At 38.9% G+C, this 17713-nt stretch overlaps 1 protein-coding gene across 2 annotated transcripts in view; it reads left to right on the top strand.

Moving 5' to 3' along the window:
* The window catches only part of RETREG1 (reticulophagy regulator 1), a 135021-nt gene that overhangs the window by 108301 nt on the left and 9007 nt on the right, over positions 1–17713 (top strand). For both annotated transcript variants that reach the window (XM_012758552.2, XM_012758553.2), the window contains 2 exons: positions 14782–14908; positions 17060–17144. In XM_012758552.2, coding sequence (XP_012614006.2) covers positions 14782–14908; positions 17060–17144 — 212 coding nt within the window. The remainder of the gene's footprint in view (positions 1–14781; positions 14909–17059; positions 17145–17713) is intronic.

Here is a 17713-nt window from a genome sequence, read left to right as displayed (position 1 = left end):
TTAAGGGATATTGTCAGCATTATATATTCCTCTGTTAAGTTAATACCGATTTCTAAATCCATTCATTATATGAGAAGGTAAATGTTTATTTCTTAGAAGTAGAGGGCTTAAAGTATTCAGAGTTTTTCTAAATTCATATTTTCAAGTAAACATGTGAATAGATAGGTTCCTTCTAGATTATAAAATCCTTGAGCAGAAGGTATTGTTGGTAGTACTCACCCCAGGCCCACAGATGTTTCAAAGGGGGCCATGACCCAAGGAGGGTTAATGCCCAATCTGGTCTAGCTCTTTATGTAGAGGAAAGAGAAACACATGTCCCTCGGGTGGAGTAGGTAGGCTTCCAAATGGCCTCCCAGTGACAGCTGTGGCCACCATGCTACTATGATTCGTGTATTATTATATCCCCACATTCTTTAGCATAGTTGGTTAAAAGAACATTAATTTCATTTTGATGAGCCATTTTTCCATTTTATTGAAAATGCATTATGGTAACATGAACAAGAAAGGAAAAAAAAAAAAAAGGAAGAATGTCCATGATAGAGCCAGTTCTGGTCAAAATGTAATTTAAAGCATAGAATATCTTTCAAAGCAGTGATTAAGGTACCTCTCTGTCTTCCATTGCATGTTGTTTATTTAAAAGTCATTGTTTATTAATAACAGGTGGTTTTCTTTTGACCAGCTGGCCCCATTGGTTTCATTTTGTCTGTGCTACTTCTCTGAAGACTCATCAGCTAGCTTTATGAGCGTCCAAGTAGGTTGGGATAAAATGTTTAGCGCCACCGGTGGATCCACTTAGCTGGGGGGAGACAACTCTGAGAATGTCCAGGCCCAGGTAAATGCCGTTCCACAGCATTTCTAGTCCTGTGGTTCTGGGTGGTTCTCATGGAGGAAAAGTAAATGAGGCTGACCAAAGCATTTCAGCTTACTAGAGGATCTTACCCAGTCTATTTCATGTAACTAAAGTATAGAGTGCAAAGAGAAAATGTAATAATAATTATCAATCATTATTATAAACCGTGTGTGTCTGGGCATCTGTGTTTGCCTGTGTAACAAATAGAAGACATTTAAAATAATTGTACTGCCTGGCTGATTCAGTACACAGAGTGAGAGGAACAGAGGGTGGGTATGCCCTTACACCTGAGAGAGCCGTGGTGGGTGTGAACACTCACATTACCTTCCTGTGAGTTCCGATTAGTGAACTTGACTTCTGAAAACAGTGTGGGCTAGCGGATGATCTCCAGTGTGCTGGCCTGGCAGTTTAGCCACATGTAAAGCACGAGTGGCAGCCATTAGATTTTCCTGCCACCACTAACAGAAACTTGAGCCCTGGAGGCAGGGGTGAATACCTGCAACAGGTAAAAATGAAGGGGGATGGAGTGGATGGGCAGGCATCTCTCTTGCTGGTGCAGCAAGGTTCAGCCTTGGTCATTCCAGCTTCACTTATTTGCACTGCATTACGTTTCACAAAGGTACACTAATTTTTAAAAATGTGTTTTCCTGAGCAAATCAATAATATGAAAAGAAATGACACGTGGGAGGAACTATTCAAATAACTGTTTTCAGAAACCCCTTAAATCACATATAAAATATACAATGACTGTTATCATGGTTAGTAGAAATACATGAAAGGCTGGTGCTTTTCAGGTCTTTGTTAAGCAAATTCCTATTGCTATTCTGTATCATGAGGAGAGGCCGGGTCATGCCTGTAGTTCCAGAGCTTTGGGAAGCTAAGAACATAGGATCACTTGAGGCCAGGAGTTTGAGACCAGCTGGAGCAACATAGCAAGCCGCCGTCTCTACAAAAAAATTAAAAAGTTAGCTGGGTGTAGTGGTGTGTGCCTGTAGTCCCAGTTACTCGGGAAGGTGAGGCTGGAGGATCCCTTGAGCCCAGGAGTTCAAAGTTGCAGTGAGCTAGGATGATGCCGCTATACTTCAGTGACAGAGCAAGACCCTATCTCTTATTTTTTAAAAAAGGAACCTATCACTAGGAGACATTACTTTTTGTTATTTGATAAGGACCTGATCGTTTTGGTAAGAGTGTATTCCTTTGGAAGCCACTGATTATGTCATTCAGTGGCTGACTTATAAGACCTATATGAAGATAAATGACAGATGCATTCTTTAAAGGACTAAGGTGGGAATGTGGCCCGGTCTAGTATCTTGATTGAATATCTCAATGAGTGATACTCCAGGTTTATCATAATTGAAGTTATCTCTCTGTATCAGGAGGATTGTTCACAAATTCTCCAGATAAAATTGATTTGAATTGGCACTTTGTGTGAACTTGATAATTCAGTCTCTTTGGGTTGTGTATACTTGCTCAAGCCCAGTGTGATGTGTACAATTTCTAAAAAGCAAAATCAGGAACTATATTGTTAGTGAAATATTTTGCAGTGTAAGAAACTTTTTTTTAATGTTGCAGGTTTCATATAACTAGGCCAAAGGTAAAAAAAAAGAAAAAACAGGGAGGGGACATTTACTTTTGACTCTAACTACAGTAAATCCTGGATTGTAATTCGTTGGAATTGTAGATCCCAAGTAGAATACAAGGAAGAGTTTAAATCCAAATTAGCAAGTTTTCTATGTACCTTGAGGAACGTTCCTTGACTTATCTGATATTATCTGTCCTTCAGGGATAAAGTAGAAATCTTTTCTTCCCCCAGGGATAGTGATTGAAGCAAATCTTAGCATTTACAAATGCAAGGGTGTTTAATCTCCAGGCATGTCTCAAGTAGGTGCTTGTCCCATGCTAGTAATGGAATTTACATTGTCCTGCCCTGGGCTTCTGCACGCCTAATTATTAGAAAAGTTAACAAAATTAAAAACCATGAAAAGTGACTTCTAACTGGCATCTTGTTCATAGGAACTTGAAACTATAGTAACATAAGTAACGTGATGGGCAGTTTAGGGTCGGCTGTCCCAATGATCCTGGCGGATCTGATAATTGATGACTCCTCAGGGCTGTAGTAGTTTGAGATGGAAGGCGAAAGGGACAGTCTCACAAAGTAACTGGTCTCTGATTTGTTTCCAACTTGGCCTAAAGAGACAACGGGCCCCAAATAGAACACTAAGCTGCCCTGAGGAAGGTGGGGCTCAGCTTCTCTGGGCAGAAAAATCAGGCACTCAACTGGCGCCTCCTGGGCGTTGGGAGGAGTTGTCACGTGGCTAATTGGTCTGAGAAAGTGAAGACTTCAAGTTGAGTGCCATGTAATTTCTTAATCTTGTGTTTGCTTATTTAATCCTCCACTTGACAAATCTCATTTGCTTTGTCATGGTTCTAATTCTGTGAGCGGTGGTGCAGAGAAACATATCCGTGTTTTTATTTTGTTTCTCTGCCTACAGACACACACAAACACACGCACACACAAAGTGTGGATACATAAGTATCCACAGGATTAAAAAAAATTCTAGCACATTACTCTAAGAAATGTTAAAATCTGTAACCAGATATGGAGTGACCTTTCTAAGAAAAATTCGACAGGAATTAGCATCAACAGATGTCCACTACCAATAGACAGCATGAGACCCTTAGTCACTAGCTGAGAATGAAAGGTCTCCAGGCCAAAGCATATTTATAGGTGTGATCATTGCAGCAGCTGTTTGTCATGGCTGCCAGGTGAGAACTTAGGTTATAACAAATCCTTTTTTTAATTTCAGCATATCACGGGGATACAAACATTTAGGTTACATATATTGCCTTTGCACTGCCCGAGTCAAAGCTACAAGTGTGTCCATCCCCCAGACAGTGTGCACCGTGAACCCATTAGGTGTGAATATACCTACCTCCTCCTCCTCCCCCCCCTCTCACCTTATCCTTTTTTTTTTTTAATTTGTCAATATGGAAAGTTGACATAACTAACTTTCTGAAAAATATTGTTTGGCTTCAATTTCCATTTCCTATAGATTTTTAAAAATCACAAATAAGGTGAAATAATGTATATTCTCTGGAGGCATTATCACAGAAATCTAAATATATCTTTGGAAACAGTTATTGCAGTGTGAATTCATAGGGATGTGAAAAAAACTAAAAAAGTCGTTAGAAAGGGGTATGTGTTTGTGCGTATATTTGTGTTTGAGAGAAGACAACAGTATCTGAAACTGTTCTCCAGTGGAGTGAGGTTGCCCTACAAGAACTTGAAAAATACAAACAAGGGACTCATTTTCCTCTGATTTCTTATGTGAAGGTTGGGTATTCGTTGATCTTCCCCTGCTTGCCCTACTCAGTTTTGGTGGGCTTAGTCTTGTTCTCCACTGGCATCACAAGTGCCCGGCAGGTCCTCTGGGAGCAACGCCTATCCTAAGTTCTTGGGGATCCAGGGCTCCCCTTGGGGAAGTCAAGCATTAAGGCCCCAGTTTGCCAGAAGGAATCCCACATGAAATACTGATTTCCCATTCTAGGAAGTCTTGGACTTCCTACAAGGCATAATTCCTAATTACTTAATTTTGAACTCAGTTTACTGCCCATTTGCAAGAAATAAAAAAAACTGAAAACTATTTCATATAGATGAAAATTGGCTTCCAGATTTTTTTTTTTTATTTTGGCATATTATGGGGGTACAGATTTTAAGGTTTCAATAAATGCCCATTCCCCCTCTCCCCCCAAAAGTCTGAGTCTCCATCATGACCATCCCCCAGATGGTGCACATCTCACTCACTATGTATGTATATACCCGCCCCCCTCCCCCCTCCCACCTGCCCAATACCCTATTACTTTAGCACCTATGTGTCTTGGCTTCCAGATTTTTAAGAGGACTTTTTGTCTATTATTTCATATGTTTTTATACATATAAAAGCATGCATGCTGGTTATTGTCAATATGTAATATATAGAAACATTGAGATAAGTGAATAAATATGGGGTTATTAAATAACCACTATTGACTATTTTTGATATTTTCTTTGGATGTTTACGTCTATATTCATTTATTCATTCAATATTTTTATGTGCCTCCAGACGTCAAGCTCTCTTAGCTACTGAAGACAGACTGGGTCCAAGAATTCCTTCATGGAATTTAAAGTGTAATGGGGAGTCAGTATTTCCAACATCATAAATTAATTGCAATTGATAATTGCTACCAAAGAACGTTGCAAAATGCTATGGTGGTCGTAATGAGGAGGAGATCTACTGGGCTTCAGACCCTTCACAGCCTCAGATTTCTCTTGTGTAAAATGGAGATAACACTGGTCCCCACTTGCGGTGGTTGGGGTGGAGAGGAGCTCACGCGGTGGAGATTAAGTGAGCCAGTGAAGGCAGAGTGCTTAATTTAGCGCCTGGCACACAGTGAGAGCTCAGCAAACGGTAGCCATGGTCATGATTAGCATGGGCACATGTAGTAATTTAGGATTGAGAAGCTGAGATTGATGAGATTGTGGACCCACTTGGTGGGTACTAATTTAGAAACAGCTGAAGGGGTTGAGAGAGAAAATAGGACTCTAAACTCCTTAGGCCCGAGGAATTTCACCTGGATACCAAAGCTGCTTGTTAGCTATTTCTGTGCATGCACCTTGGCATTTAGGGGTCCGTGATCCTGCCCTGATGTGCTTTCCCACTCATCTTTGAAATGGTCTCCGTGTTCCCATCCAGAGTGTTCTTTCTGTATCTCAACCTCACATTAGGAACCTTCTCAGGTCCATGCGTTGCTTCCCTATTCCATTGTGCATTTGTTCTGTGACCTTGAGCAAGGTATAGAAAAATGTATCTGGGGCCGGGCGCGGTGGCTCACACCTGTAATCCTAGCACTCCGAGAGGCCAAGGCGGGCGGATTGCTCAAGGTCAGGAGTTCGAAACCAGCCTGAGCGAGACTGTCTGTCTCTACTAAAAATAGAAAGAAATTAATTGGCCAACTAAAAATATATATACAAAAAATTAGCCGTGCATGGTGGTGCATGCCTGTAGTCCCAGCTACTCAGGAGGCTGAGGCAGGAGGATCGCTGAGCCCAGGAGTTTGAGGTTGCTGTGAGCTAGGCTGACGCCACGACACTCACTCTAGCCTGGGCAAAAACGTGAGACTCTGTCTCAAAAAAAAAAAAAAAAAGAAAAGAAAATGTATCTGGGCCCTAATGCCCTCATCTGTTAAACAGGAATAATAAATAGTAGCTCACTATCCTTGTAAGGATAGTTTACAAGATGCAGAGGATTACCTGGCTTAATAGTTAAGTGTTAGCTACTATCCATATTTCACTCTACCTGTAACCCCCTTTACTTGAATTGTTAATAAATTGCCTTTACTTGAATTATTATTCAGCCTATCTGCAGTTTTCCTTTCTGCTAAAAATTGTCACCTAAATAAAACTGTCATAGTAATCTGTGTAATCTTGTTCTATAATTTTTTATAGTCATGTCTACCCCCTAATTGAAAATATACAATTTTCCATTGCTGGCACTGAAAAATGCAGCACTTTATTTTATGTTACAAATGCCTGAAAGCAGCTTAAGGCCAAAGGAAATTGACTCCAGTCGTGGGAGTGTCCATGGGTGGGTGTGCTTTGCACCTTGCCTCTTGGGACTAACGGGACCCAAGAACTCCACCATCAGGCTTCTGTCGTATTCTCTTTCCCACACTCTCCTTTCCTCCCTTCCCTCTCTTTTCCATCCACTTTAGGTTGACTGTCTCATTGGTAATTATCTCCTCAAATCTAAAGCTCAAGAAATATATGAAAGGATTTGAGTTTTGATATTTTTAAAAAACAATTTTTACATTGCAAATAACTTTCTCAACTTCAATAACTTTCAAAATACTTCTTTTGACCTTTAAGTTCATTAGTATATGCTAAAACGTTTTATTGTCCTAGAAAATGTACAATAAAGTATCTTATAGTTAACAAGTTTTTCTTACAAATCCAATCCCCAACTTCGTTTTCAAATTATTGCTATTTTTTTCTCCAGTAGCCCTACATACAATTAAATGCCATTTTTAAAAGGTGAATTTCCCATATAATGAGTGTGTGTATGTATGTATGTATGTGTATGTGTTCTGAATCTGGGGTCACATGTAAAACTTTATTGGTTGAGGGCTGTGCCTTAGTCACTTCTAAATTCCTGGAATGGTGACAGTTGACATTCACTCAATGCACATTTATTGAAATGAACGGAAGTGAAGTGAAACGAGACCGAGAGATGTTATTTATTTTATGCCAAGATTCATTTGTTTCAGCATTATTTTTTGTAGTGCTCAAAGACACTGTGGGTGAAAGAGATGAATAGGCTGCTGGCATGCATCTCTCTTACAGAATTACAATCTATTTTTAAAGAGCACAAGAGTGTCATATTTCTCAATCTTACAGATCCCCCTAATGGACACTTCTGTGTACTGCATTCTGAAACCATAGACCAAGTGCATTCGATTCCACTTATGCAGCCAAACTACGCAGACAGATCTTTTAATGTAATATTAAAACATTGTTTTTGATAACTACATTTTTAAAGGAAAAAAAAGTACACAAAAATTTAGAAGATAAAACATATGAAAATAAAAGAGGTAAAATCATTCCGATCCTACCTTGTCTCAGTTATTTGGTTCATAACAAAACCCACCGCCTTGCATTCCTACAAATGACAGCTGAATTACTTAAAATCAGTTCAATCCTTTTAGGGCCTGCTTTTAAGGCTCATTAGAAGCAGAGCAGCATTTAGTTTAGGACTGATTATTCTCTGCTGCTGAACCAAGACCCTGCTGAGTATACTCTACCAATGTTTGTGGAGTTTTGAGGTTTTCCAGTATAGTTGTGGGACTAGGAATCGTTCCTGGTACAAGACACTGTTCCTTGTCCTTTATGATGGCTCTTTTCCAGCCCCTAGGTTCCTCACACACACACTCCAGTCAGTCCTCAGCCGAAGACTCCAAGGGATCCCCCCACAGATCGACAGAGCGTGCTCTCTGCACAGTGCTCCAACTCTGACACTGTGTCCTGCAAACTCTGGCTGCTTTGGTTACCTCTGTTTTGTTTTGTTTTTTCATTTCAAAATATTAAGGGGGTACAAATGTTTTAGGTTACATGGATCATTTTTGTAATGCTTGAGTCCTGGCTTATACCGTGTGCCTGTCACCCAAATAGTGTTCATAGTATTGGATCGCGTCTTTGGACCCTCAACTCTTGTCTCCTCAACTCAGGGAGTCACCAGGTTCCTCCTGGGTGCCCCCACCCAACTCCAGGGCAGCGAGCTAGGTAATCATAGCAAACCTTGCTGGTGTCCTGGCTCCCTGGGGTCATGGTCCTTTCTTGCCTAATGCCAAGGGTTTTGAAAATAATAGTTTCCTATTATATTTTGTCTGTTTTTTCAGTTGTTTCAGGTGGGAGTCTCACAACTCCATCTTTAGCGACTGCATGAGGGCTTACCTGGGCCTGATCACCTAGCATATGTAACTAATTGTATTCTAGTAGGGAGATGGAGGCAGAAAGAAGGGATGCTTGCCTGAAATTCTGCCAAGAAACCAAAGCTGCTTTCTGTGGATGAAGTGAGGCTCTTTGAGAAGTCATTTTTTTCATTTATATTCCCTTAGAGTTTCACATACAGGTGAAACCATAACCTCTTCAGCTGCTGAAAAAGCACATTGTTCTGGCTTAGGGTTCTTTGGTAAATAATTGCTTATCTTGACTGCAGAATGGCCTTTGACAAAACACCTGGCTTGTTTTTCTTAAAGAAGGAAAGTTTAATCAAATGGCATCTGCCAGTGCCTTTTTGGGAAGCGTTTATAGCTGCAGATCTTTGGGCAAACCCCATTGGAAAGATGGCATGTCCATGGCCGGCTGGGAATTGCAGTTACTTCTCCCTGGGAACCTCTTGGACTGGACTCACCGAGACTATGGGAGTTGGGGGTGATGGTCTTTGGAGGTGACTCCTACATGGTTCTTATCTTGTTGCTGGAGTGTGCAGTAGGTACGCTCCATAGTAAATACAAGAGTGGGAGAGAAAGTTAGAAGGACGGAGAGAGGATGTTTGGAAGGACAAATTAAAGAACCTTATTACCCCCTAAACCTGGAAAATGCATGTTCTCTCTGAAACTAAGGAGGAAATATTACTAATGAAGCAAGCCATCAGTAACTAATTTTCTCTCTTAGGTGAGCTTCAGTCACAAAAGACTTGTACTCTTTGGTTAAGAACTTGGTAAAAACTCGAACTATTCATGCCTGTAATCCTAGCACTCTGGGAGGCTGAGGCGGGCGAATTGCTCGAGGTCAGGAGTTCAAAACCAGCCCGAGCAAGAGCGAGACCCCGTCTCTACCATAAATAGAAGGAAATTAGTTGGCCAACTGATACATATAGAAAAAATTAGCCGGGCATGGTGGCGCATGCCTGTAGTCCCAGCTACTCGGGAAACTGAGGCAGCAGGATTGCTTGAGCCCAGGAGATTGAGGTTGCTGTGAGCTAGGCTGACGCCACGGCACTCACTCTAGCCTGGGGAACAAAGCGAGACTCTGTCTCAAAAAAACAAACAAAAAACTCAAACTATTTTGAGGCCTTAGGCACATTTCAATTCCTTTTATGTTAGCCGGGCCTACGTGGCACACTGACCAGTGCCAAGGGTGGTGGGAAGACGGTCACACACGATGGAAAAGATCTGTTTTCCGAGCCGTGCCCAGCACTCACGGGAGAGCCTTTCTCCGGTTATGTGTTTGCCACACAAGGCTCTCTAGGAAAACCTAGAGTTTCATTATGGAGCAACTCTGCTTGCGTGTGCAGATGTCACCTGTATTAAACGTCAACCAAGCACCCAGCGTGAGTCTTAGTTTCTGTTGAGCGTTTGGATTCTGCACATGAAGTTCTCTATTTTCCTGGAAAGGGCTGGTCTTCACATGATGCCACATTGGTATTGGTCAATCAGGCCTCACCCCTGCTAGTTCTAGGAAGGAGTGGGGAGGAACGTGAAATGTTCTTTTTCATTCTAAATTACAACGTGGTCTCTTCAAAGGATGTCATTGAATTTATTTATTCATCCTTTGAAGAGGGCACATGTTTTAAAGCAGCGGTCTCCAACCTTTTTGGCAGCAGGGACTGGTTTCATGGAAGACAGTTTTTCTCGGGATGGGGCAGGGCTGTTGAGGGAGGAGGTGCGGTGAGCAGTGGGGAGCGGCTGTAAATACAGACAAAGCTTCAAGTTCGTTGCTTACCTGCTGCTCACTTCCTGTTGTGTTGTGCAGGGGTTGGGGACCACAGTTGTAAAGGAAATAAAAGTGTATTGGAAATCAGGAGTCTCAGCCATGGGTCTTGGCTTGGTCCCAAACAAGCTGAGAAAATTTGGGTTTTATGTTCTTCATATATAAAATAAAGGAATTTGAAAAGTTGACATCAAAGTCTTGTCTCATTATGAATTAATAACTATATTACTTAAATCATATATATTTCCATTAAATTTTATTCAGCATAGTCTGAACATTTAGTTTTATCTCAAACATCTATTAGTCTTTCCAAAACCCAAGATAACTTTTCACAATGAATAGTTCTCATTGCGATTGTAATAATTCAAATATCAATTATAATTTGTTATTATTTTAATATAAATGTAAGTGACAATGGAATTCATTGTTCAAAAAAAAACTATCAAAGGGAAGAAATTTAATTAAGAGTGTTTTCTTATAGACCTGGAAAATAGTTACAAGGTGAATATTCTCATTTCTTCCCATCAACTAGTGTTTTCTATAGACACAGAGAAAGGAATAGTGCTACTGGACTTGGTGAGTCCAGTCCAAGAGGTTCCCAGGGAGAAGTAACTGCAATTCCCAGCCGGCCATGGACATGCCATCTTTCCAATGGGGTTTGCCCAAAGATCTGCAGCTATAAACGCTTCCCAAAAAGGCACTGGCAGATGCCATTTGATTAAACTTTCCTTCTTTAAGAAAAACAAGCCAGGTGTTTTGTCAAAGGCCATTCTGCAGTCAAGATAAGCAATTATTTACCAAAGAACCCTAAGCCAGAACAATGTGCTTTTTCAGCAGCTGAAGAGGTTATGGTTTCACCTGTATGTGAAACTCTAAGGGAATATAAATGTGTATTTTACACATTTAGTATAATGCAAGGCACAAAAAGGGAACTTGATAACTTTTCATTGAATAAGTGAATAAATTAATGGATGGATGGTATCCACTTAAAATTCACTATGGAAAATAGTTAAGACCCTTAAATGCAAATGAGAATTTTTAGTTATTTCATTGTGATCTTTGTAAAGCACATTTAGTTATATGAATTCTTTGTTCTAAAATTATCTCTATAGTGGTAGTTTAGTATTAGACTAGGCTCTTTCCAATTTTAGGACATTTATTTACTAGAATAAAAAGTATGTATACAAATATAGTGTCATTTCTTGGACATGATTCCTAATGGTAGCATTAGAACAAAGCTCCAGCATCTATACAAAGTACCATCTATTCAACAAAATGATTTTTCATGGCTCTAGCCAACAGAAATATTGCTTTTACATCACAAATAAATTGAGGCAAAAGCTAGGTAAAAATACACTTGTATTTTTGACAATAGAATTTAAAGTGGGATATACTTATATAAGAATGTTAGTCATGAAATAAAAGCATGATTATACATTTAAGTATCAAAGGATTTTGAAAGTGCCATAAACATATAAATACACACACACCCCTACACATACATGTATATGTAACTTTAAGAACAGTAGGAGGTGGGTTCTCACCTAAGTTATCCATCACCCAAGTTAAGAAACAGCCCATGACCAATAACTAAGAAGGTCTTACATGCCTTGCTTTAAATCACATTCTCTACTTAGGCCCCTCTCTCGAATTTTGTTTTCATCGTTTCCTTGCTTAATCTGTTTAGCCTACCACAATTCTGAACTTTATATAAATGAAATCATACTGTATATATTCTTCTGTGATTTCTTCTCAATATTATGATTGTGAGGTTCATACACAAACATAAAGTTTAAGTTCATTCATTTTCACTGTTGTCTTCCATTGCTTGAACACAACTCATCTTATTTGCTCATTGTCCTGATGAAAGTATATTTTAAATTTGTTTCAAAATATGAAACGTTCATTTATGCCATCTTAATCTTTATTTTTTCTTCTTCTCTTTTGCTAATGTTGGTACCATTCTCATCTTTAAAAGAATGTTAGTCAAATCCTTCCATCATAAGTTTTTCATTGATTTTTGTTAGAATTATATTTGCCAAACAGTTTAACTGAATCCTTAAATAACTACTCAATAGGCATACAGAACGGAAATTAAAATCTGTGTTTTTGTCATATTTATAGTCTCATTAAACTGAACAGTAACCTAACCTGTTTGTGCCAGTTTGCCCCAAAGTCTGTGTTCTTCTGAGAAAAGAGACTACAATTTAATAACCTTATATTTCCTTGCCATGCAGCTTTTGCTCTCCTGTGCAAAATCTTTTCCCATTAATTAGATGTATTGGCAACATTTTGTCACAGATATTGGCTTCTTAGCCATTCACTTAAAGTGCTTTTTTAAAGAGGTCTGGAATCACTCATGGGGGTCTGCAAATCTGATGCCAGACTTGGTCACCAGTGGAAACAAGTTTGCTCCATGATTTAAAAGGAGGTAGAGTTAGTGGAGACATAAACCACTCCCTAATAGTGAGACATCCCCAAAAGTGCATTTCTTATGACAGGCAGAAAATCCTTCTGCAGATGTCTACCTGGGGGAGTAACACCAGCCTGGACAACTGGTAGCACAGTGACCTTCTAGAGCAGTAGTTGAGGCTGACAGAACAAAGAAGAAGAAAAATGAGATACTCCGCCCACCCTTTGATGCTATTGTGCTCATTTAAACTTGGATTTAAAATTTGTATTTTAGGCCGGGTGCGGTGGCTAATCCTAGCACTCTGAGAGGCCGAGGCGGGCGGATTGCTGGAGGTCAGGAGTTCGAAACCAGCCTGAGCAAGAGCGAGACCCCATCTCTACTATAAATAGAAAGAAATTAATCGGCAAACTAATATATATAGAAAAAATTAGCCGGGCATGGTGGCACATGCCTATAGTCCCAGCTACTCGGGAGGCTGAGGCAGGAGGATCGCTTGAGCCCAAGAGTTTGAGGTTGCTGTGAGCTAGGCTGATGCCATGGCACTCACTCTAGCCTGGGCAACAAAAAGCTAGACTCTGTCTCAAAAAAATAAGAATAAAATAAAATAAAATTTGTATTTTAAAAAGGAATTTTAATTAATTTACAAATTCGACAGGTATATACATACATAATGAGTGAGATGTGCACCGTCTGGGGGATGGTCACGCTTGAAGCTCTGACTCGAGGGAGGAGAAGGGGTAAGGGCAATATAACCTTAACATAATATGCTGAAATAGAAAACAACAACAAACTATATTTAAAAGTGACAGAATCTCTCTATGTACACAATTTCTGTGTAGTTGAGCATCTAAGGGCCCAGGTAGTTTTGATTTGTCTTAGGGCTATGGGAGTTGAATCCAAAGGTCAGCCTCACCCTGATACTTAACAGTCATAGCTCAGATTAGAGGTCACAGATCATTTTTATCATGTGCTAGAAACTTTGCTGCATTGTTTACTGCTGTATCCACAACTCTATGGCAATGTCTTCAACAGGATAGGCACTAATTATTTCTTTAGTGAATGAATTTGAGGGCCCTTCACACAGCTTGTTTGAACTTGTGTAAGTTAGGATTGCAAGAGCAGGAATTAACCTTAACGTCATTGGAATTTTAGGGAATGACGTGTATTTGCATATGTATGTCTTTTTCCTGGAGTGGTGGCTTCTAGCTTTTAGCTTGCAGAGATTCTTGTGGAAAAATGAGGGCAGGGTCACTGCACATTTCCTGGCCTGTGCAGCACGTTCAACACGATGATTGGAAAAAGATAACTCCAGAAAAATAGAGAATACTGTGAGATCCTGAGTTTGAATTTAACGATTTTCTTTAGAGTTGACTAACCACTGTATATATTGAAAATATAGTGTTGGTGTTTACTAATAATTATTATTATAATGCTTAATGCCAAGATTTCTTTGAAAGTACTGTGGCTTCTCAATCCTTGCGGTTTAAAAAGTTTCTAACAAGTCCTGTAAGGCCTTGTATGGTCTGGGACCCTCCTCCTTCCCAGCTTCTGATTCACTTTGCTGGAGCCATACTCAGGCACAAATAGGATAGTGCTCTTAGCTCCTTCCCGTTCTAGGGCCTCTGCATATATTGTCTATTGGTCTCTCCAAAACCCTTATGGTGAACAGCAGTTCACCAGGTCTAATCCATTCCAGGTCTGAGTTTAAAAATGACTTCTTCACAAAAATATAGTTAGCTAACTAGATAGAATGAACAATATTTGATAGCACAACAAAGTGACCATAGTCAACAATAAGTTATGGTATACTTTAAAATAACTAAAAGAGTAGAATTGGGATGTACCTACCTCAAAGAAATGATAAATGCTTGAGGTGATTGATACCCCAATTACATTTGATTAATGTACTTGATTGCCTGTATCAAAACATCATATGTACCCTATCAAGATACACAACTGTTGTGTACCCATAATAATTAAAAATTAGAAATTTAAAACATGACTTCAGAGAAGATGTCTCAAAGCCCTTGCCTGGTTCTTCCTCAGCGTTTCCCTTGTTGTAATTGGATAACTAATTATATAGCTCATTGTTTCTTTTGGAATGTGAGCTTTCTGGAGCAGGTATCTGGCTCATTCACCTCTGAATGCACAGGGCTTTTCTAGGGTAGGGTGGCCAACAGTAGATGCTCAATAAGTATTTGCTGAAGCCATGAATATTGACTGAATCATCTAAAATCCAGTTCCTTTTTTTCTCTCTGTCTCTCTCTTTAGCTGGGAAGTTATCAATTCCAAACCAGATGAAAGACCCAGACTCAGCCACTGTATTGCAGAATCATGGATGAATTTCAGCATATTTCTTCAAGAAATGTCTCTTTTTAAACAGCAGAGCCCTGGCAAGGCAAGTTTTCCAGGACAAGAGTGTGTTTTAAAATGTGCAATGTACTTGGAAACAGATGAACTAACCTCTTGTATCAGCTCATAAGATGTTCTGAATATATTAATAATATATGAGGAACATGTGCCTTAAACACTGCTATAAATATTAATATGTGAACACTAGAGAATCCTCAACCTGACATTTGAATTGGATTGGTTTTTATACATATATATCTAGCTCATTAACTAGAATGAATGGTGATTGGTCTTATCAGCCGGACCAAGGAGAAAAAGTCTTAAGACTTTCAGTTACCATATTTAGCCCGGTGTTGGTGTCAAAGGGAGATGAAATGAACATGTCGTCCTTTGAGGGGACATTCCAAGAAAACTGAGTCTCACTTTCAATCTAAAAAGTGGAGATTCTTGTATGATTTATTTAAGAAAGAAAACTTTTGGCAAAACATCTATAGTGATTATATAAACAAAAAGTATTTTTCCAATTGAGGCGAAAACCCATGAGGGGAAGAGTCATGCATGGTTGGAAAGGGATTACTGGTGCATTGCACACACTTGGATTATTTTATCTGGAGAGGCAGCTCTAATGCTGATTGACTGTCCTGATAGCTCAGGTGTTGCCTCAAGTTTCTTGAATATCCACCTGTAGTTGGAATGAAGAACTAGGAATGTCAGCACTCAAAATCCCTCTCATTGTACCATGTACAGGCAATCTCAAAATTTCCCTAGTATGAAATAATAGAATTATGTTTGGAGACATTTTGAACATATATTAAAGAGCCAGTGCTATGTTTAGATGGACTTTTTAAATCACTGAAGGTAATTTTTTAGAATAGATATCCATAGGGGAGGGTACAATGTATTGTTGATACCTATTTTACTGAAGTAATTAAACATATTTTTGGAAGATTCTAAACTTGAAACTTCTGTATTTTGTTTCATTAAGGTGCCCCAAGTCAATTACCTTAAGATGAAAATGTTGTAAGTCAAGGGGATAGTAAGAAATCCCTTTATAAAACTAAATTCTGGACATAGTAATGCTTTTATTCACTTATTTGTCCTTTTGATTTTTATGGCCTTTCCTTTTCCATTTAGTTCCTAGAATTCCAGATTCTTTCAAGGTCCCTTATTGTTTGAGAAGCAGCTCTTTATTTTGTTCCACAAGTTCATGAATTCTCCTTTGACTAGTAAATTTATTAACCCTCTACCAAAGAATAAAAAATCAGTTAACCTTAAATTTAGACCCCCCCCCCTTGCTCTCTTAATTAGTTATTGATCAGAAGCTATATTCCTGCTTCATGTGTCTTTTGGAAATTCTCTTAATGAATTTTCTTTGCATGCTTCTCAGTTTAATTTAATATCACAAATAAAGATAAAAAGTAAGATAGTTCAAGACTAGAGTGTGGAAATTAAGTGAAGACTTTATGGGACAATTTTTCTGTCTTGATGTTTCTAATGGGATTTAAGGAGATTTTCTGTAGGTTGTTTTTTAATTTCTTAAAACAACCAAGATTTTTTTAATGGTAAATAACAGAGAAAAGGAAAATGATTGGATTTCACCATCGTAGTTTCATTTCATTTGCAGTTGGTTTCTAGGTGACGTAGAAGTGGGGTTAATTTGAGGGGTGGATATGATTAGAAGGGAGGATAGTAATGGTCATAGATTTATCCCAGAAGATCTCCAGCTGTGTAAATTAAATTAGATTTATGTAGATTTCTCAAATTTCTGCAACATGTTTTGTTGTGTTTTTATGAATTTTGATGGGCTTATAGTGATAGTTTGAACTTGCAGATTTAGTTATCTGGCTGCATTACTTTCATTAAATGATGCTGAATAAAAAGGGTTTCCGGGGACATACTACTCTTCTGTTCTCTTACACCTGGCAGCAATACAGCCACAGGCATGAGTAATGGCAATTGTCATTGTCAGTGTCAGAAATTAGCTCCTGTGTCCTCACATGATTATTACTAAGTGCTGAAGTGGACTAAGGCCAGTTAAATGCAACAGTCATTAGACCTAAGTACAAAAGAATGCTGTTTGAAAAACATTTTCCATAACCTGATAGTTTGCTTATAGATACGTAATTGTGTATGTATCCTGTGCTCCAAAATGTCAGTGTTATGAATAATTATCCTGTGTTATTTCTATTATTTCTAGTTTTGTCTCCTGGTCTGCAGTGTGTGCACATTTTTTACGATCTTGGGAAGTTACATTCCTGGGGTTATACTCAGTTATCTGCTATGTAAGTATGTATAGAACATTTGGCTAATTTGTATGATATATATGGTATCATTTTATGGTCAGCAGACATTCTGCAGTTTGGAAGAAGAGGGATGAGCTCTTAATTATAAGACAAAAAGGGGATTATCCTTTAATCTCCTGTTCTGCAAAGTTTCTTCTTTTTTCCTAGAGATATTTTTATATATTTTAAAATTGGAAGAATTGCTAGTGAATAATTTTATGTTAATATATCAAGAAAACTATAAATAAGCTCTGTGCCCCACCCCCACAAAATACACCAAGACCTTTGTCTTTTGCATGTTCTGTGGTTCAAAAAATAATTAAAACCATATGACACACCATTGCACCCTCACCGGAATGGCTAAAATAAAAAATACTGACCATATTAAGGATATGGAACAATTGGCAAATTTTGCCATTTGCCAACAAATGGCAAAATCACTTTGGATAATGGTTTGGCAGTTTCTTAAAAACTACTGTATGACTCAGCCATCCCACAGCTAAGTATTTACCCAAGAGAAATGAAAGCATTTTTCTGCACAAACACCTGTACATGAATGTACATACCAG

Source organism: Microcebus murinus, chromosome 11 (assembly GCF_040939455.1).
Source record: "Microcebus murinus isolate Inina chromosome 11, M.murinus_Inina_mat1.0, whole genome shotgun sequence".
Classification (NCBI taxonomy): Eukaryota; Metazoa; Chordata; class Mammalia; order Primates; family Cheirogaleidae; genus Microcebus; species Microcebus murinus.
The sequence above is the reverse complement of the archived record's forward strand: the minus strand, read 5'-3'. Positions and strand labels throughout refer to the sequence as shown.